Source organism: Anolis sagrei, chromosome X (genome assembly GCF_037176765.1).
Source record: "Anolis sagrei isolate rAnoSag1 chromosome X, rAnoSag1.mat, whole genome shotgun sequence".
In the NCBI taxonomy this organism is placed as follows: Eukaryota; Metazoa; Chordata; class Lepidosauria; order Squamata; family Dactyloidae; genus Anolis; species Anolis sagrei.
Window position 1 is genome coordinate 86,269,216 of NC_090034.1, and position 20,590 is coordinate 86,289,805.

The following is a 20,590-nucleotide window of genomic DNA, read 5'->3' on the forward strand; positions in this document are numbered from 1 at the left end:
ATCATTGATGGGGTTCAGAATGCTCTTTGATTGTAGGTGAACTATAAATCCCAGTAACTACAACTCCCAAATATCAAGATCTATTTCCCCCCAAACTCCATCTGTGTTCATATTTGGGCATATTGAGTGCTTGTGCCAGGTTTGGTCCAGATCCATCATTGTTTGAGTCCACAGTGCTCTCTAGATGTCGGTGAACTACAACTCCCAAACGCAAGGTCAATGCCCACCAAACCCTTTCAGTATTTTCTGTTGGTCATGGGAGTTCTGTGTGCCAAGTTTGGTTCAATTCCATCGTTGGTGGAGTTCAGAATGCTCTTTGATTGTAAGTGAACTATAAATCCCAGCAACTACAACTCCTAAATGACAAAATCGTAATTTTTGGAGAGATGGTCACTCCTTGTGTTGTGAGACGTTTTGTTGCCAAATTTGGTGTGATTTCGTTCATTGGTACTTTTGTTTTTAAGGTACTCATTATGCACAGAGCATTTTTATATATAGAGATACATATTATTATTTTTTTCATTTATATACCTTTCCCCCCACTTTTCTATATCACCATTGTTCTCCCACTTTACATGTATCCCACTTCTCTTTCCCTTTTTTTTAAACCTCAATAAAAAATATTTTTTTAAAAAAAAGGCATGTAATGAGGAGGAGAGGAAATGGCCTATGGGATTCATGGGACACCCCCCACCCCCACTGCCATTTCCACCACTATGTGGAGATGTTGGGTTTCATCCCTGGACTACACAAGTCTTTTGTGTCATCAAGTATCCAGAGCTCAATGAGTAGCTAGACTAGAGATAGGATTAGGCTGAGGGATTCCCCCACATTCCTATATATGTTTCCCAAAAGGACTTTGCCTTTATTCTTCCTCCTTTCCACTATCTCCTCCCCTTTGATGATGTAGGAATGGAATTCTGTGAGGGAACTTCCTTTTTTAAAGGTATTTTTATTGCCCTGGGCTGGCCATGTGGCCTTTCACCATTCTTCCACCGAATTTCCACCTAATTCCAAAGAAGCCTCTCGAGTGCTGGACGAGTGCCTGGCCGCTGTGGCCGTCTGGATGAGGAGGAACAAGCTGAAGATCAATCCCGACAAGACAGAGGTCCTCCTGGTCGATCGAATACGGGATCGGGGTATAGGGTGGCAACCTGTGCTCGACGGGGTTACACTCCCCCTGAAGTCACAAGTCCGCAGTTTGGGAGTTCTCCTGGATTCATCACTCGTGCTTGAGGCTCAGGCGTCGGCGGTGTCCGGGAGGGCTTTTGCACAACTGAGACTCGTGCACCAACTGCGACCGTGCCTCGCAAAGGCTGATCTGGCCGGGGTGGTCCATGCCTTGGTCACCTCTAGATTGGACTACTGTAATGTGCTCTACGTGGGGCTGCCATTGAAAACGGCTCGGAAATTTCAGCTAGTCCAGTGGGCGGCGGCCAGGATGTTAACTGGTGCTCCTTACAGAGAGAGGCCAACCCTCCTGTTCAAGGAGCTCCATTGGCTGCTGTTCATTTTCCGGTCCCAATTCAAGGTGCAGGTGCTCACCTACAAAGCCCTAAACGGTTTGGGACCTGCCTACCTGCGTGACTGCATCTCCGTTTATGAACCCGCATGTTCCCTTCGATCATCTGGAGAGGCCCTGCTCACGATCCCACCTGCATCACAGGCGCGCTTGGTGGGGACGAGGGACAGGGCCTTCTCTGTGGTGGCCCCCCGACTCTGGAACTCTCTCCCTAAGGACATCAGACAAGCCCCAACATTGGCAGTCTTCAGGAAGAGCCTGAAGACCTGGCTGTTCCAGTGTGCCTTTCCAGAATAGGAAACTTCCGGCATCAAGTCCCAAATGCATTTTGTTAGAGATTTAGGATTATCTGCACATTGCACCTACCTCCAAATACCTCTACATATTACTGTCAAGTTCAGCACTTTTAAATTTTGTTTATTACATTTGGCCCGGCCTTTAGGTTTTAAATTGCGTCACTGTGTCATCGTTTTACTGTTTTATTGTCAGCTTGAGGTTTATTATTTGCTTATGAGTTTTATTTTATTTTTTGAGTTTTATTGTATATTGTATGTTGTTGTCGGCGGCCTTGGCCTTTGTAAGCTGCATCGAGTCCTTCGGGAGATTTTGCGGGGTATAAATAAAGTTAATAATCTTCCACTCTTCTGCTTTTCTTTCTATCTATGAGGATTCACATTTTGCCTCCCTCTAGGCAAAATGTACCTGCATGGACTTTTTACCCTTTTACCTCTTTACAAGATGAAATTTAGTAAGCTAGTGAGTTCCAAGACTTTTTCCCTCAATAATGTATTTCTTTTACTTCAATAAATACTTCTGAAGCTGAAGTTCTGACTCTGCAATCCTGTGCCATCCCAAGAAAATAGAAGCTTCTCCCAGCTCATCACACGTAAGTTTCTGCTGGTTCTGAAATTTGCTTCTGGTACTCTGCTATATTTATGGTGGAATCAGCCCAACTGAGGGTTATTTTGAACCTAACAGCTCAGATTCCCCAAAAGGAGCAAACCGCAACCCACAAGGCCATTTCTTTGGGCTTTGGCTCCCCTTCTGGGGCTGTATTTCAAGCTATTGGTTCCAAGGTGACTTTTCTCATTGGCCTTTTCACAGGTTGTGCTCAGGCTCCAAGAGGTTGCCTTGGATGAGCCACCTTCAGCAATTGGCTCCTTGGGGTTGCTGCTGCTGGGTTTTGGGGTCATTCTCTTGGCCTTTTTCCTTTTCTATGGGATTCCACTCTTTCTCCTGGCAAGCATTTTGTTTTTGGAGAGGCAACTGTTTCTGTTCTGCTCCTGGCAGGGATTGGGCTTGCTTGCTGATGGGCTTTTATCTGTTAACCTTTTGCCGCGTCTGTTCTTAATGTACGTTTGATGGAGATTTCGTAAAATTCTGCACCACCGTGGGCGTTTTTCCATTAAGGAGAACGATATAAATGGTATTAGTAGCAGAAATGAAAAGCAGCAGACAGATATGGAGGGGGCTGTATCTGTCTGGAGTTTTTCCCAACCTTTCATGGCAAAGGAGTGGGGAGGAGCACGAGGTCCCACAAAAGAGAGTTCACAATCCCATTCACCTTCTGGACACGGATTCCTCTGCACCGTGCACCTCCGGAGCTCTGTGATGGCCGGACAGATCGACTCCTCCCCGAAGGGCGCTTGGAGGATCCTTCTGGAACGCTCTTCATTGCCCCGCCGGAACCCGCACACCTTCCGCTTCTTCAAGCAGGGCCCCCAGGGGCCCCATTCACTCATTTCACATTGGGCTGCAACAGGGAAAGAGGAGGTGGGGGCTTTTTAGTGCAGATCCGCCACCTGCCGTTACTGCTGCTATACACACACACACCAATCTTGGACCAATTGCTCATCAAACCCTGGGGCCCTTCATTCTAAAACAGTGATTCTCAACCTGTGGGTCCCCAGATGTTTTGGCCCTTCAACTCCCAGAAATCCTAACAGCTGGGATTTCCGGGAGTTGTAGGCCAAAACACCTGGGACCCACAGGTTGAGAACCGTTGCTCTAAGAAGTCACAGATCTGGAAAGGTATACATCCAAAACAACCCCCCTGATTGGCGGAGAGAGGGGAAGGAGGGGACCTAAGGGAACACAGAGAGACTGCCTCCTGTCTGCACTGAGGTCCTCTGGGGAGAGAGGGAGAGATCCCCATGCAGTTACTGATCTTCTTTGCTCCCCAGTCTCAGGAGAAAGGAATGCAGCCCCCCACAGTGACACCAGAGGGGAATGTCATGAAGCTCTGAGCACAAGGTGCAGAAGTCTGTCCGTGGGCTTCTTTTTGAAACATTGAGCAGAAGGGAGGATTAGATAAGCATCCCATTGAAGGGACTGGGGCAAAGAAAAATGAAAAGAAGTAGAAAATTACCAGAGAAAGGTTTAGACCAGTGTTTCTCAACCTGAGGGTTGCTGAGGGTTGGGATACCCGGGGGGGGGGGGGGGGTCCTAGACCAGAGTTTCTCAACCTGAGGGTCAGGATCCCTGGGGGAAGGTCTAGACCAGCATTTCTCAACTGGGAGTTGGGGGTCCTGAGGGGGGGGGGGGGGTCTAGACCAGCGTTTCTCAACCTGGGGGTCGGGATCCCTGGGGAAGACAGCATCATGAGAGGCAAAATCATAATGTTGCACAAGATAGATGGCTGCAACAAAAGGGGAAGACTGGATTACAGATAGAGTGACACCACCAAGGAAGCAATGGCTGAGTCTGCAAGACCTAAGCCAGGCGGCTGGGGATAAGAGGGCACAGAAGTCTCTCTTCCAACTTTTCATGTCTGTTGTTGTGTGCCTTCAAGGCATCTCCAACTTACAAAGGCCTCAAGACAGTTTCTTGGGGGTTTCCTGGTAAAATCTAGCTAGAGCAGCATTTCTCAACCTGAGGGTCAGGACCCCAGGGGGGTTGCAAGGGGGGTGTCAGAGGGGTTGCCAAAGACCATAAGAAAACATAAGAAAACACAGTATTTTCTGTTGGTCATTGGGGTTCTGTGTGGAAAGTTTGGCCCAATTCTATCATTGGTGGAGTTCAGAATGCTCTTTGATTGTAGGTGAACTATAAATCCCAGCATCTACAACACCCAAATTTTCAAGGTCTATTTTCCCCAAACTCCACCAGTGTTCACATTTGGGCATATTGCGTATCCGTGCCAAGTTTAGTCCAGATCCTGATGTTTGAGTCCATAGTTCTCTCTGGATGTAGGTGAACTACAACTCCAAAACTCAAGGTCAGTGCCCACCAAACCCTTTCAGTATTTTCTGTTTGTCATGGGAGGTCAGTGTGACAACTTTGGTTCAATTCCATCATTAGTGGAGTTCAGAATGCTCCTTGATTGTAGATGAACTATAAATCTCAGCAACTTCAACTCCCAAATGACAAAATCAATTCCTCCCAACTCCACCAGTATTCAAATTTGGGTGTATCGGGTAATTGTGCCAAATTTGGTCCAATGAATGAAAATACATCCTGCATATCAGATATTTACATGATGATTCATAACAGTAGCAAAATTACAATTACGGAGTAGCAACAAAAATAATGCTTTGATTGTGGGGTTACCACAACAAGAGGAACTGTATTAATGGGTCGTGGCATTAGGAAAGGTGAGAGCCACTGGTTTAGACAAAAAAAGGGGGGGGGGGGTGAAAGAGAGAGAGAGAGAGAGATGGGAAATTTTCTCCTCAAAGCAATAAGGGAATAGATGAAAGAGGAGAAAGTTCAAAAGACAGAGCTTGATGACCTGCAAGAGGGGCAATTGTTGTGAATTGCTGTTGTAAACTGCGGATAAGAAGGCACCGGAAAAGAAAAAAGGGAAAGAAAAGTGTGAATGAAATAGTTTGTGTGCTCATGCCAAGAAAGTAGGGGGGGGGGGCTAGAAGGGCTTCAGCCTCCCCCCCCCCCCCCGAAATTCTCAGGGTGGTCCACGAGAAGGCCTTACTGGTACATTATTTAAACTGTTATGTTTATTCATATCATGATCTGATCACCATGCTCAATATATCCCATATGCATGGGGGTATTGGGATAACGACCCAAAAGGTTTGCTAGGGTAGATCCTGACCCCCCCCCCCAATCAAACCCCCTCCCCCCCCCTCCCAAAAAAATCAAAATCCTGGCTATGGGCCTGCTCAGGGCTTTCCTATATTCTATTATATATCTTGGGAATTGCCCCTGAGGGAGACAGAAGAGGCCTTTTCCATGAGCAAAATGTCCACAGCTGAATAAAAGATGGTTATATCATCCCATCTGCATCCCTGGTAGTGCAATGGGTTAAACCCTTGTGCTGGTAGGACTGCTGACCAGCACAAGGGTCAGTGGTTTGAATGTGGGGAGAGCAGGTTGAGTTCCCTCTGTCAGTTCCAGCTCCCCATATGGGGGCACGAGAGAAGCCTCCCACAAGAATGGTAAAACATCAAAAACATCCAGACATCCCCTGGGCAACGTCCTGGCAGATGGCCAATTCCTCAGCCCCCCCCCCCCCCCCCACACACCTTTGAATCAAACTCACCCACCTCTCCCCCCCCCCCCCCGGAAACAAACTCAGCACCCCCCTAATCAAAATCCTGGCTACGGGCTTGGCTCATGCTTAAAACCTTTGACTATAAAATACCCTGAGCTGTGTCATAGAGTGCGGCACTTTTTTCTTGCCCGCCCAATGGGAGATGTGATCAAATAAATCTGTGGTGCTTGATCTCCTCGCTTCATAGTGTCCAATTGGAGAGAGACCCTAAAGAAGACATGGGCAAACTTCAGCTCTCCAGCTGTTTTGGACTTCAACTACTGGTTGTTAGGAATTGTGAAGTCCAAAACACCTGGAGGGCTGAAGTTTGCCCATGTCTGCCCTCAAGGTTTTGGGGTGGCCTTTTCGAAGTGACACAGCAGTGGGTTTCAACACCACCCGACTCCCTTCCCTTTTTGCCCAATGGGCCTATACTGTATTGGCCCTGCCAGGCAAGACCCCCTTCCCAAAAGAGCCCCTTGTGGGACTCACCAGGGCTGCTGCATTCCAGAGTGCTGTTGGCTGCTGAGAAGTCCTGGGCGCAGGCATAGCATCGTCCCTTGTGCAAGTAGAAGCCTTCCTTGCACTTTGTGCAAAAGTTGCGGCTGAAGCATTCCTCACAGTTCTCAATTTTGCATTCTGGGCCCAGCGAGGAAGGGAGGGAGGGAGAGAAAAGAGACTCATCAGCTGGAACTGCCCCTTTTAAGGCTTGTCCACTCTGTCCTCTCCGCCTCCCGCCACATCTTTTCCTGTGTCACCAAATCTCAGGGTGTTCCATCCAAGCCACGGACACCACTGTTCAATTTGAAGGAATGTAATTGGCTCGTCATTTGGAGGGAATTTGAAGGAAATCTAGCACATAAGCACTGGTGGCTTGGGATGTTAACTCCCATCTTTGACCATGGCACTCTGAAGACTTTGAGCTCAGGCCCAGCCCCTCCCAGGCCTCCACTTGCCCCCCACCCCACCCCTTGAGACTCACTGATGCACTTGTTCATGTCTGGGTTCCGCAGACCAAAGTAGCCCCCCGGACAGGAGGGGAGGCAAATGCCGGTCTGGCGAATGTCGTTCCGCTCCAGGAGGATGAAGAGTTTGGGGGAGCAGCGGAGGCAGCCATTGAACTCGGAGCAGAGGTCGCACCCCTTGGCACAGCCCTGGCTCATCTCGGCGCTGACTGCAAATAAGAAGAGAAGGAGGTAGAAGAAGAAAAGTGAGGGAAAAGAGAGTGGCATGAGAAGGACCACAGTAGAGCCAGGCCGCCATCTGATCCATACCTTGGGAAGTCTGACTTGGCCACCGTGGTCCACGCTCTGGTTACATCCTGAATAGACTACTGCAACACACTCTACGTGGGGTTGCCTCTGAAGACTGTTCGGAAGCTCCAACTAGTCCAACACTCGGCAGCCAGGTTGCTCACGGGAATGGGGTACAGGGAGCCCACAACCCCCCTGTTACACCAGCTCCACTGGCTGCCAATTAGCTTCTGAGCACAATTCAGAGTGCTGGTTTTATCCTACAAAACCCTACACGGGTTCGGGCCTGGTTTACCTGTCCGAACGTATCTTCTATAAACCATCAAGGACTTTAAGATCTTCTGGAGAGGCCCTGCTCTCGGTCCCACCATCTTCACAGGCGCATTTGGTGGCGACGAGAGACAAGGCCTTCTCTGTGGTGGCCCCCCAGCTATGGAACTCTCACCAGCGAGATTAGATCTGCCCCCTCTCTCCTGTCATTCAGGAAACAGCTAAAATCCTGGCTTTGGAGTCAGGCATCTGCAGATTGACGGATGATTTGATATAGACTAAGAGTTATTTGGCCACAGCGTTTTGGACTGAGTTGGATGTTGTTTTTAATGTGATGAATTGTTTTTATATGTATTTTAGAACTTATTTAATGTATGTTGTTTATGATATTATTTATTGTTTAGCATTGAATTTTACTGTTAGCTGTTCTGAGTCCCTCCACGGAGGTAGAGAAGAACGGGATACAAAGCTTCTAAATAAATAATCCTTGCAGCAGGACTTGGGAGCAGACTCTTAGGGTTGCATGTCCAGAGCACTGTCCAAAACCTGGTTGTCTCTCTGCCCACATGAATGTGCTGGGTTTCATTCCTGGACTACACAAGTCTCTTGTGTCATCAAGTTTTCAGACCTCAATGCGTAGCTAGACTAGAGGTAGGATTAGGCTGAGGGATTCCTCCCCCAACATTCATGTTTCCCAAAAGGACTTTGTATTTATTTATTTGCCATACTTGTACCCCGACAGGGGGGCTCAAGGCGGCTTACAATGGCACAACGTCATGCCTCAACACAATCACCTAAACATTTCAAAAATTGCAACATATTAAACAGAGTTAAAACAAACTTAGAAAGTTAAAAACTTAGAAAACATGCCATCCAAGTTCATGGTCTGAGTCTGTTCCGAGATCAATTGCTCAAGGTTTTGATTCAAAAATACTGCATTGCCTTAATTTCAAAAGGCCTGCTCACAGAGCCAGGTTTTGACTCTTTTCATAAAGGCTAATAGGGAGGGAACTGCTCTGATGTCGCTAGGGAGGGAGTTCCACAACTGAGGGGCCACCACTGAGAAGGCCCTGTCTCTTGTCCCCGCCAGATGCGCTTGTGAGGACGGCGGGACCGAGAGCAGAACCTTCCCAGAAGACCTTAATCTATGTGCTGGTTCATAGGGGATGATACATTCAGACAGGTAGCCTGGGCCAGAACCATTTAGGGCTTTATAGGCTAAAGCCAGCACTTTGAATTGTGCTCAGTAGCAAACTGGTAGCCAGTGGAGCTGATGCAGGAGGGGAGTTGTGTGCTCACTGACCGCCACTCTAGTGAGCAACCTGGCTCCTGCTTGCTGGACCAGTTGGAGCTTCCGAACAGTCTTCAAAAGCAATCCCACGTAGAGCACAATGCAGTAATCTATACAGGATGTAATCAGAGCATGAACCACCGTGGCCAAGTCAGACTTCCCAAAATATGGAAGCAGTTGGTGCACAAGTTTTAATTGTGCAAAAGCTCCCCTGACCACTGCCGAAACCTGTGCTTCCTGGTTCAGCAATGAGTCCAGGATCACTCCCAAGCTGTGAACCTACACCTTACTCTTTCTCCTTGCTACTGTCTCCTCCCCTTCGATGATGTAGGAATTGAATTCTGTGAGAGAACTTCCTGTTTAAAAGGTATTTTGTTGCCTTGGGCTGGCCATGTGGCATTTGCCATTTTCCAGTCTCTTCTGGGTTTTTTTTTCAACCTATGAGGATGCATATTTTTTTGCCTCTCTCTAGGCAAAATGTAGCTGTATGGACCTTTTAGCCTTGATAACATAGTAATGGAATTCTGTAAGGGAACTTCCTCTTAAGTTTAAACTGCCCTGGGTTGACCACGCAGTCCCCATCATTTTCTGAGTTCTGCTTTCTTTTTACCTATGAGGATGCACATTTTGCCTCTCTCTAGGCAAAATGTAGCTGCATGGAACTTTCGCCCTTTTACCTCTTTAGAAGATGAGATTTAGTATGCTAGTCAGCTCCAAGACCTTTTCTATCAAGAATGTATTTCTTTTACTTCAATCAATACTTTTGAATCTAAAGTTCTGACTCTGCAATCCTATGCCGTCCTAAAGAACAGAAGCTTATCACAGCTCATCACATGTAAGTTTCCACTGGTTATGAAGTTTACTTCTGGTCCATTGCAATATTTATGGTGGAATCACCCCAACTGAGGGTTATTTTGAGCCTAACAGCTCAGATTCCTCAAAAGGAGAAAATGCACCGGAAGAGCAAACCGGACTCTACAAGGCCATTCCTTTGGGCTTTGGCTCCCCTTCCAGACCTGTATTTCAAGCTATTGGTTCCAAGGTGACTTTTCTCATTGCCCTTTTCACAGGTTGCGCTCAGGCTCCAAGATGTTGCCTTGGATGAGCCGCCTTGAGCAATTGGCTCCTTGGGGTCGCTGCTGCTGGGTTTTGAGGTCAGCGTGTGGCATCCTAAGCAGGTGGTTAGTGGTTTGCTCTTCTCCACACTCACATGTCATGGATTCAACTTTGTAGCCCCATTTCTGAAGGTTGGCTCTGCATCTTGTGGTGCCTGTTCAGCGCCTTCCAAGTCGCCCAGTCTTCTGTGTGCCCAGGGGGGAGTCTCTCATCTGGTATCACCCACGGATTGAGGTGCTGGGTTTGAGCCTGCCACTTTTGAACTCTCGCTTGCTGAGGTGTTCCAGCGAGTGTCTCTGTAGATCTAAGACAACTATTTCTTGATTTAAGTTGTTGACGTGCTGGCTGATACCCAAACAAGGGATGAGCTGGAGATGTCTCTGCCTTGGTCCTTTCACTATTGGCTGCAACTTCCCGGCGGATGTCAAGTGGTGCAATACCGGCTAAGCAGTGTAATTTCTCCAGTGGTGTAGGGCGCAGACACCCTGTGATAATGCGGCATGTCTCATTAAGAGCCACATCCACTGTTTTAGTGTGGTGATATGTGTTCCACACTGGGCATGCGTACTCAGCAGCAGAGTAGCATAGCGCAAGGGCAGATGTCTTCACAGTGTCTGGTTGTGATCCCCAGATTGTGCCAGTCAGCTTTCGTATGATATTGTTTCTAGCACCCACTTTTTGTTTGATGTTCAGGCAGTGCTTCTTGTAGGTCAGAGAACGGTCCAGAGTGACTCCCAGGTATTTAGGTGTGATGCAATGCTCCAGTGGGATTCCTTCCCAGGTAATCCTCAGAGCTCGGGATGCTTGTCTGTTCTTAAGGTGAAAGGCACATGTCTGTGTTTTAGATGGATTAGGGATCAGTTGGTTTTCCCTGTAATAGGCAGTAAGAGCACCTAGAGCTTCGGAGAGCTTCTGTTCAACCATCTCATAGCTCCCTGCTTGATGGCACGATCATCAGCATAGATGAAACTCTCTGTCCCTTCTGGCAGTGGCTGGTCATTTGTGTAGATGTTGAACATGGATGGAGTGAGCACGCTCCTCTGAGGCAGGCTGTTCTTCTGTTTCCGCCACCTGCTTCTCTGGCCCTGGACCTCAACAAAAAAGCTCCTGTTTTGTAGCAGGATTACCTTAACAGCTCAGATTCCCCAACAAAATGCATGTCTTCATCTAAGGGGCTCATGCAAAGCTTTCCCAATGGCCATTAATAGCCCTGCAATTAGGTCTCCTCCTTTTTCCCTATGAGAATGGCCTGGCCCCGATGGGAGATGGGTCATCTTGGACCCCTGCACTTCCCTCCATTCCCTCTTTCGGGGAAGGCCTAGCATTGCCCCACTGTCACAGGCACCCCTTCTTTGCCCCCTTCCCCCCTTTGCTTCTTAACTAAGCTCTCTTTTGCCAGAAGCAGAAGGTATTGCCCCCCTGCTCCGCCGAGGGATGGATCCTTCCCCGGGCCCTTGGTTCTCGGTCCAACAAAAACATCCACTTTTATGTCTTCCCGGCTTTCTGGGATCAATTACCATGGACAACTCAGCCCAGTTTTTAAACAAATCGTCACAGGTTATTTATACTGGTTAATTATGCAAGCATGGGCTTTTGTTTACAGGAAGGAGGACATCTTTTTCGACTTTATTTTAAACATGTTATTTATTCTTCTTCCAAAGCAAGTGCTCTGGCATTCCTGAACATCGCCAGCCTTGGCTTCTCAGAGGCGGGGAGCTGTTTTCCCAAAAAGAGGGGCGAAATACACACAGGGCTTTTGTGAAGCTGCCACTCTCTTGGGAGAATCCAAGAGCTCTGTAGTCAGCGGTCAAAGCCGGTCAAAGTGAGGCTGCTTCTTGTTCAAGTCCACTGAGGACCCTAAGGCTTGACCCTAACCCGAAACCTTTCAAGCAGCAAAACTGCCAAGGTTTATTTATTAGCCATATTTATACCCTGCCTTTCTCTACCCCAGCAGGAGGACTCAAGGCGGCTTAAAATGGCACATACACAATGCTTCAAAACAACAAATTCACCTTAAAATAGTTTAAAATTATGACATATTTAAAATGGTTAAAATACATTCAAAGTTAAAAACACACCACCCAGAGTTGAAGGTCTAAGGCCATTCCAAGGTCAAATTGCACATACAGTGTTCCCTCGCTACTTCGCAGTTCGCTTTTCGCAGACTCGCTGTTTCGCGGGTTTTTGCCTCCCAGTTTATGAATGGTTGCCGTTGCCCAGAGTGGGATTCAAATCCCACCTCCCGGCAACAATGGAGTGTGGAAAGGGGTTTCACCCTCCCTCTCAGGAGAGAGGTAGCCAATCAAGAGAAAAAAATAGTGCATGGTGTCTTTAAATCTTGCCTCTCTTCTGCCTCACCCTCAGAACACGATATACATATATAGCATCCCTACTTAAGGGAATTTCACTTTTTGTGGGTGATCCTGGAGCGTAACACCCATGATAAGTGAGGGAACACTGTAATTCTATATTTGGCATACTGCATTGCCCTAATTTTCAAAAACCTGCTTACAGAGCCAGGTTTTGACTCTCTTCCTTAAGGCTAGTAGGGAGGGGGCTGATCTGATGTTGCTAGGGAGGGAGTTCCACAGGCGACACCACTGAGCAGGCCCTGTCTCTCGTCCCCACCAGCCATACTTTTGAGGCAGGCGGGACCAAGAGCAGGGCCTCCCCAGATGATCTTAGTCTCCGAGCTGGTTCATAGGGAAGATATGTTCGGACAGGTAGCCTGAGCCACAACTGTTTAGGGATTCATAGGCTAAAGACGGCTCTTTGAATTGTGCTTGGTAGCAGACTGGCAGCCAGTGGAGTTGACACAACAGGGGTGTTGAATGCTCCCTGAGCACCGCTCCAGTGAGCAACCTGGCTGCCACTCGCTGGACCAGTTGGAGCTTCCTAACAGTCTTCAAAGGCCACCCCATAAAGAGTGCGTTGCAGTAATCTATACGGGATGTAACCAGAGTGTGGACCACCGTGGCCAAGTCAGACTTCCCAAGGTACAGGCGCAGTTGACACGCAAGTTTTAATTGTGCAAAAGCTCCCCTGGCCACCACCGAAACCTGAGGTTCCAGGCTCAGCGATTAGTCCAGGATCTCTCCCAAACCCTGGGTTTAGGCCCTTTGATAGGCAGCACCTCTGGACCTCATACACGTGCCTGTGTTTCTCTCCTTCTCCCATTCCATACACACCTTTCTTTCCCCTTCCCCAACCTTTTGTATTTCAAAGATCACTCTCCAGCTCAGGGATTCCCTAAGTAAGTAGCCTTGAAGGATCCTCATCACCCAAAGCCATGCTCTCCATGAACACCAAACAACGTGGCAGGACGCATTTCATTTAAGGACATATGAGAACAAAGCAAGGCTTGAGTCAAGTTCCTGATGGGTTGGAGCTGCCATTGTTTGTGTTTCAAAGAATCCAGGGACTGGTACAAAGCTCTTGAAGCTGCACAGCTGGTGCAGGAAACCTTTCTCTTCCCCCCCCCCCCCACCCCAAAACCCAGCCATCCCATTACCACCAGCAGGAACCTTTCCTCTAACCCAGGCATGGGCAAACTTTGGCCCTCCAGATGTTTTGGACATCAACTCCCACAATTCCGGAATTGTTGGAGTTGAAGTCCAAAACACCTGGAAGTCTAAAGTTTGCCCATGCAACCACTGTGAGGTGTAATGGGGGCAGGTTCTTCACAGCTCACAGTCTTCACAGCCAAGCCCCCCTCGCCTGAATGTAAGTCTAGATCCCCCATCATCCCCAGCCCTCAAAAGGTCTAGAAGAGCCACACCAGAGTGACCACCAAGCTGGTCATCCCATAGGGGCCACATGATACATACTTCGCCTCTGCCGCTTGCCCTTCGGTGACCTGCTGCTGCTACTGTTTTTTGCCAGATCCACCCAGCTGAGGAAGACCACCACGGCACACAGCAGCAGCGGCCCAAGCTGCATAGTCACGTCCCAGCCGCCCGGGGCCCTTGGGGGCAGCGTGGATGGAAGGATCCGGCCCAGGACCCCTTCCTTTCTTCCTCCTAATGCGAAAGGGGCCCGACTAGGGCCAAATGTCTGCATACGAAACCGGGTGAGTGGCCGTCTTCCTCTTGCGCCAATACTGTGGCCGCAGAAGCATTAAGTAGCCGACAGCAGGATTCTGTTTCCAGCCCCATAAGGAATGTGGGAGGTGGCAGGTAAGAGTCTCATCTGTGGGGCAGTTGGATCCACCGTCCTGTTTGCACCGGTAAGCTGTAAATGGACAGAATGGAAGCAGGTTAATTTGAAAGATAGAATAGATTGGCATTTTCTATGCTTCTCTCCTCTTACAAATGTGCAATGCCCAAGTGTGAAGCCCTGAAAAGCACAACATTGTGCATTTCTGTTTGCTCTTGTGAAAGAGATGGCTGTATGATGACCAAGGCCACAAGTGGTGAGTAGGGTCCCTCCCAGGTTCACAGAAGTGGGACCGTTGCCATTGGCCATGATCCCCGGCCACGACGGACAGACAGTGCATTTGGGCCAAACAGATGGAGAGGAGCCTTCGCTGCTCTCGCTCCTGTGGCTCTCCAGGCAGTTGCCAAGGCCGCCAGATTGTGTTGGTATCAAGCATGTGTTTGCACTTAGAGAGACACTCCACCATTGCATCTGTCTGTGTGCTGTGTGTGCGCACGATTTCAAATAAACAATTAGCTGCTTTGTGTAAATCCCGCTTGGCTTTTGGCTCAGAGAGCTGTTTGATGCACCCCTGAAGTGCAAACACGCCCCTTGAGGGTCTGCATGTCTCTTGCCAAAGAGGGTCTCCTCTCCAGAGAAGGAGTCGAAGGGCTTATCTGATGGACCCGCAAATGAAGCCCCCTTGTGATCTGCCTGTCCTCTCCTGGCCTGCAAATAAGGGTGTTGGGTTTCATCGCTTGACTGCACAAGTCTTATACCCCGCCTTTCTCTACCCCAGCAGGGGGACTCAAGGTGGCTTACAATGGCACATACACCGTGCCCCAAAACAACAAATTCACCTTAAAATAGTTTAAAATTATGATATTGTGTCATCAAGTTTCCAGACCTCAATGAGTAGCTAGTCTAGAGATAGGATTATGCTGAGGGATTCCTCCCCTCCCACATTCCTATGCATAATTCCCAAAACAGCTTTGTCTTTACTCTTCCTCCTTGCCACTGTCTCCTCCCCTTTAATGATGTAGCATTGGAATTCTGTGAGGGAACTTTTATTTCAAATTTATTTATTTCAAATATTTGTACCCCACCCTTCTCTACCCCCGAAGGGGGACTCAGCGCGGCTTACAGCAGGCAACAATTCAATGCCGTCCATATACACACAGATAAACAGCAATTACAAAATAGATAAAACATTAATATAAATTAAAACCATTTAAAATAGTGCAAATCTAAATCTGAGTTATACAATCCACAACTTGGTCCGAAGTCTGTCCATAGTCCATTTACCATAGCATTATCATCATTTATCAACCTACTATCCAAATGCCTGGTCCCATAGCCATATTTTCAACTTTTTCCTGAAGGACAGGAGGGAAGCAGTTGATCTAATTTTGCTGGGGAGTGAGTTCCACAGACGGGGCCTCTGCCGAGAAGGCCCTGTTTCTCGTCCCTGCCAAACGCGTTTGCAACAGAGGCAGGATCGAGAGCAGGGCCTCCCTGGAAGATTGTAAGTTTTGAGGTGGGACTTCCTTTTTAAAGGTATTTTTTATTGTCCTGACCTGAGCCCCGTGGACATTTGCCATTTTCCAATCTCTTCTGCTTTTCTTTCTACCTATGAGGATGTACATTTTGCCTCTCTCTAGGCAAAATGTAGCTGCATGGACCTTTTACTCTTTTACCTCTTTACCAGCCCGATCAACATATTTAAAATATAAGACCCTAAAATACAAAATACATAAACAATAGCATAAAACAAAATAATACAACAACATTATAACGGAATATGAAAGCAACCATCAAACCAACAACCAATAAACATGCGATTCATTTCTGGGCATGGGTGGGCAATGGACTAATGCAAATCAATTGTGAGGATAGGGCTGATGGATAAAGTGCAAAGTCAAATGGCAACAGTAAGGATAGGGGCAATGTAAAATGGAGCATTATACAGTAGTTTTGGGTACAGAACAGTAGTAATGTGCAAGGATGAGATTTTGGGCCCTAGCTGGGCTAAGTTATCTGGGGAGTTGTCTAGTCCAAAGGACAGTGGAACATTCATGTCTTTGGACCTGAAGCTACTTCAGGAACACAAGGAGCTCCTATTTGAGGGACCTCATCTCTAATTTAATGGCTAGGGCTCAATGTTATGAGATTCTGGGATTTGTAGTTTAGTGAGGCATTGTCAAATTACAGCCCCCATGACTCCAAGGCAGTTAAAGTGGATTCACTCTACAGTATAGTTGCACTTCAAGGTTAACTTCCCATTGCTGGAAGCTTTGGTGCTTTAACACTTTTGTTTTTAAAGAAGGAATTCTAAGCCGGCTTTAGCACAGCAGCTTAATCACCAGCTGCAGCTGCAGTAAATCTTGCCAACCAAAAGACTGACAATTCGAAGTGAGTCAGGGTGAGCTCCTGACCTTCAGCCCAGCTTTCCCGCCCATTTAGCAGATCGAAAACAACAGTGTGAGTAGATGAACAGGAACCGTATTACGCGGGGAGGTATTTTAGGCACGGCGTTTCGGAGGGAAGTTTACACACAAAGAAAGCTCTTCGGCAAGGAGATGGAGCAACAACACCCCCCTGTGGCCAGAACCAAGCACAGCCTCCAAAAGGTGCCAAATTATGAGAAAAAGCCTAAATATGCCTCTATTTCTTGTCTGTCTTGTCATTGTAAAATCGGAATTGAATGTTTGCCGTATATGAGTTCTGTGATTTGCCCTTCAGGGGGAGAAGGGTGGAATATATAAATGTGAAATATAATCTATCGTGAGGAATTGAACACAACGACATAGTTTTATAATTTTTATTATTTTTATTGCTTTTGTGGCTTTTAAATGTATTATTATGTAATTTTTTGCTTTTATCCGATGTATGTATTTATATATAGCATCTAATTATTGCTGATTTGTATGCTGCCCTGAGTCGCCTTCAGGCTGAAATGGGTGGGATAAAAATGATGTAAATAAAATAAATAATATAATATAAAATAAGTACTGTAAATAAAATAAATAATAAATAAGCATGCTAAAAACTGTACTACACACGTTTTTTGGCCAAATTACAAAGAGTGCACTTTAGGCAGCGAATAATTTTTGGTTTCAGGGTTTTGAACATGGAGGTGCACATTACATTCGATGGCACATCAGATTCAAGTCAATACCATAGGCCTTCAGGCAACTACATCACATACACATATACAGAGCCAAGGCCAGTCAATGCGAGGGCCATTGACTGCCTCTCCCTGCCTGCCCCTCCACTATTTCTTGAAGCCACCCCAACACCAACCTTGGGGACAATACATTACAAAAGGAGATTTTGCTGGTTGCAATCAGCTTTCTGGAATCCTTTAAAGTCTTTTGCCTCATGTGTGAAGCGATGGATTATACATTGTTGCTTACAAACTGTCTTAATCTTCTCTCCTGTGAATCTTAGGGTGGCCAAGAGCTTCTGTTGTCCTTTGGACTGCTGGTATAAAATACTGCTAAATGCGGCAGCTGCTACGAATGCCAGTTTGAATTGCTTGGACCTAGGATGAGGTCATGAAGAGTTGGAAGCGACTGAATGAATGAACAACAACAGGATTACCAGACAATCCCAAGCCTAAGTCACAGTAGAAAGAGGAGGAGGCCAGCAAGATGGGCCAAAACTAACAAAATGAAGTTCAACAGTGACAAATGCAAGATACTCCACTTTGGCAGGAAAAACGAAATGCAAAGATACAGGATGGGGAACAATGCCTGGCTCGAGAGCAGTACATGTGAAAAAGATCTTGGAGTCCTTGTGGACAACAAGTTAAACATGAGCCAACGATGTGATGTGGCAGCAAAAAAAGCCAATGGGATTTTGGCCTGCATCAATAGGAGCATAGTGTCTAGATCTAAGGAAGTCATGCTACCCCTCTATTCTGCTTTGGTTAGACCACATCTGGAATATTGTGTCCAATTCTGGGCACCACAATTCAAGAGAGATATTGACAAGCTGGAATGTGTCCAGAGGAGGGCGACTAAAATGATCAAGGGTCTGGAGAACAAGCCCTATAAGGAGCAGCTTAAGGAGCTGGGCATGTTTAGCCTGAAGAAGAGAAGGCTGAGAGGAGATATGATAGCCATGTATAAATATGTGAGAGGAAGCCACAGGGAGGAGGGAGCAAGCTTGTTTTCTGCTTCCTTGGACGTGGAACAATGGCTTCAAACTACAAGAGAGGAGATTCCATCTGAACACGAGGAAGAACTTCCTGACTGGGAGAGCCATTCAGCAGTGGAACTCTCTGCCCTGGAGTGTGGTGGAGGCTCCTTCTTTGGAAGCTTTTAAGCAGAGGCTGGATGGCCATCTGTCAGGGGTGATTTGAATGCAATATTCCTGCTTCTTGGCAGGGGGTTGGACTGGATGGCCCATGAGGTCTCTTCCAACTCTTTGATTCTATGATTCTATGAAGAGCTCTATACAGGGAAATGGAATAGACCAACTAAGGCTGGCCTCTAAGGGATATTGTGCTCCACCCAAAAACTAATACAAAGGTGTCTACAATATTGGGAAAATCTATGAACAGGGGGAACTGAAGCAAAGGAGAGGAGAAGGCAGAGCCAAGACTTCACACAACTACATATATATGTGTATACACAGCCAGGGCTGTCCAGGCTCTACTACCATTTGGTTCCGACTGTAAAGGGGTCCTGCCCCCTTGGGCCTTGCTTTTTTGGTCCTGAGCGTGGCACCTGAGCTGCAAACAGGCTTTGGGATGGCTCATAGTTTCATGGCTGTTGCGAAAACCACTTCCAGGACTCCCTTCCAAGAAAGAGGGAGAGCAATGAGCCTGGTCTCTTTCTGTGAATGGACATCCCGCCTCCCAGGGGAGAAATGGCAGCCGAAGTCCAGCCTTGGAGGAAGGAGCCTTGAACTGGAAAAAAAGGGGCAGGGACAGCTTTGTCCCACTCCTGCTCCACACCAAGGGAGGCGAGTCTGCGATTGAAGGGAGGGGGACCTTCCCTTCCCTGCACTCAAATACACACAGACAGAGCTGTGAGGGCCATTGACTGCTTCTCCCTGCTTGCCCCTTCCTCTCTTGTCCACTTTGGTGCGGGCTGCTGCCCTACTGTTTCTTGAAGCCACCCCAACACCAACCCTGGGGACAACAGCCCCTCCCCCAGAGTATTTGACATCCTCCTGGTGCCCCCCCCCCCCCCCCAGTCATCCATTTGCCCATTCCAGCATGCTCCCTCTGTTTCTCTTGGCCCTGGCCCCTGGGACGGGATGATGCAGTACTGACGCTGAACTGCCTCCTGCCAAGGCATCCCTCTCCTCCTGGACAGCAAGAAAGGAATCTGCTTTCGTAAATAGAGGTTTTAATAGGTCCCTGCCGGGGCTCGACTAAGGCTGCTCTAAATCCAAAGGCGACTCATCCGCTCTGAACGCCCAGCAACCACACCATCCCCTCGCCCCTCACTTTGCCCTCTCCATCCTACAAGGAAGAGAACTGGGAACTGTATGGAGAGGGCAGGCTTTGTATGCCAATGCCTACACAGCCAGACACCTTTTTCCTTCAGGATCATTCAAGTAGCCAAAGACCAATCCCAAGGGCATAAAAGCCTAAGTAGTGGTTCTCAACCTGTGGGTCCCCAGATGTTTTGGCCTTCAACTCCCAGAAATCCTAACAGCTGGTAAACTGGCTGAGATTTCTGGGAGTCGTAGGTCAAAACACCTGGGGACCCACAGGTTGAGAACCACTGGCCTAAAGGGAGGGAGGAGGGGAGAAGCATGTGCATAGTGCATTCCCTTGGTGTTTGAAGTTGGATCAGAAGAAACAAAAAGAAAAAGCCAATGGAGTCTCGGCAGCATCCCAGAGGCCAGCCTTCTTCAGGTCAATATGGCTCCTTCTCATTCTCTGGGAATGAGATTTTAAACTTGTGTCCGGTGTTCTAATCTCTCTCCTGTGTTGTAGGGTTTTTTGGGCTGTATGGCCATGGTCTACAGGCATTCTCTCCTGACGTTTCGCCTGCATCTATGGCAAGCATCCTCAGAGTCTCTCCTAGAATCATAGAATAGAATCAAAGAGTTGGAAGAGACCTCATGGGCCATCCAGTCCAACCCCCTGCCAAGAAGCAGGAATATTGCATTCAAATCACCCCTGACAGATGGCCATCCAGCCTCTGCTTAAAAGCTTCCAAAGAAGGAGCCTCCACCACACTCCAGGGCAGAGAGTTCCACTGCTGAATGGCTCTCCCAGTCAGGAAGTTCTTCCTCGTGTTCAGATGGAATCTCCTCTCTTGTAGTTTGAAGCCATTGTTCCACGTCCAAGGAAGCAGAAAACAAGCTTGCTCCCTCCTCCCTGTGGCTTCCTCTCACATATTTATGCATGGCTATCATATCTCCTCTCAGCCTTCTCTTCTTCAGGCTAAACATGCCCTTAAGCCACTCCTCATAAGTCTTGTTCTCCAGACCCTTAATCATTTTAATCGCCCTCCTCTGGACACATTCCAGCTTGTCAATATCTCTCTTGA

The 20,590-nt window shown here is 47.7% G+C and overlaps 1 protein-coding gene across 2 annotated transcripts in view; it reads right to left on the bottom strand.

The window, feature by feature from the left end:
- Positions 1–20,590, bottom strand: part of RSPO1 (R-spondin 1) — a 36,676-nt gene that overhangs the window by 2,173 nt on the left and 13,913 nt on the right. For both annotated transcript variants that reach the window (XM_060784015.2, XM_060784014.2), the window contains exons 2-5: positions 13,769–14,171; positions 6,994–7,185; positions 6,504–6,650; positions 3,087–3,275 (exon numbers count right to left, since the gene is read on the bottom strand). In XM_060784015.2, coding sequence (XP_060639998.2) covers positions 3,087–3,275; positions 6,504–6,650; positions 6,994–7,185; positions 13,769–14,000 — 760 coding nt within the window. In that variant the 5' untranslated portion in view covers positions 14,001–14,171. The remainder of the gene's footprint in view (positions 1–3,086; positions 3,276–6,503; positions 6,651–6,993; positions 7,186–13,768; positions 14,172–20,590) is intronic.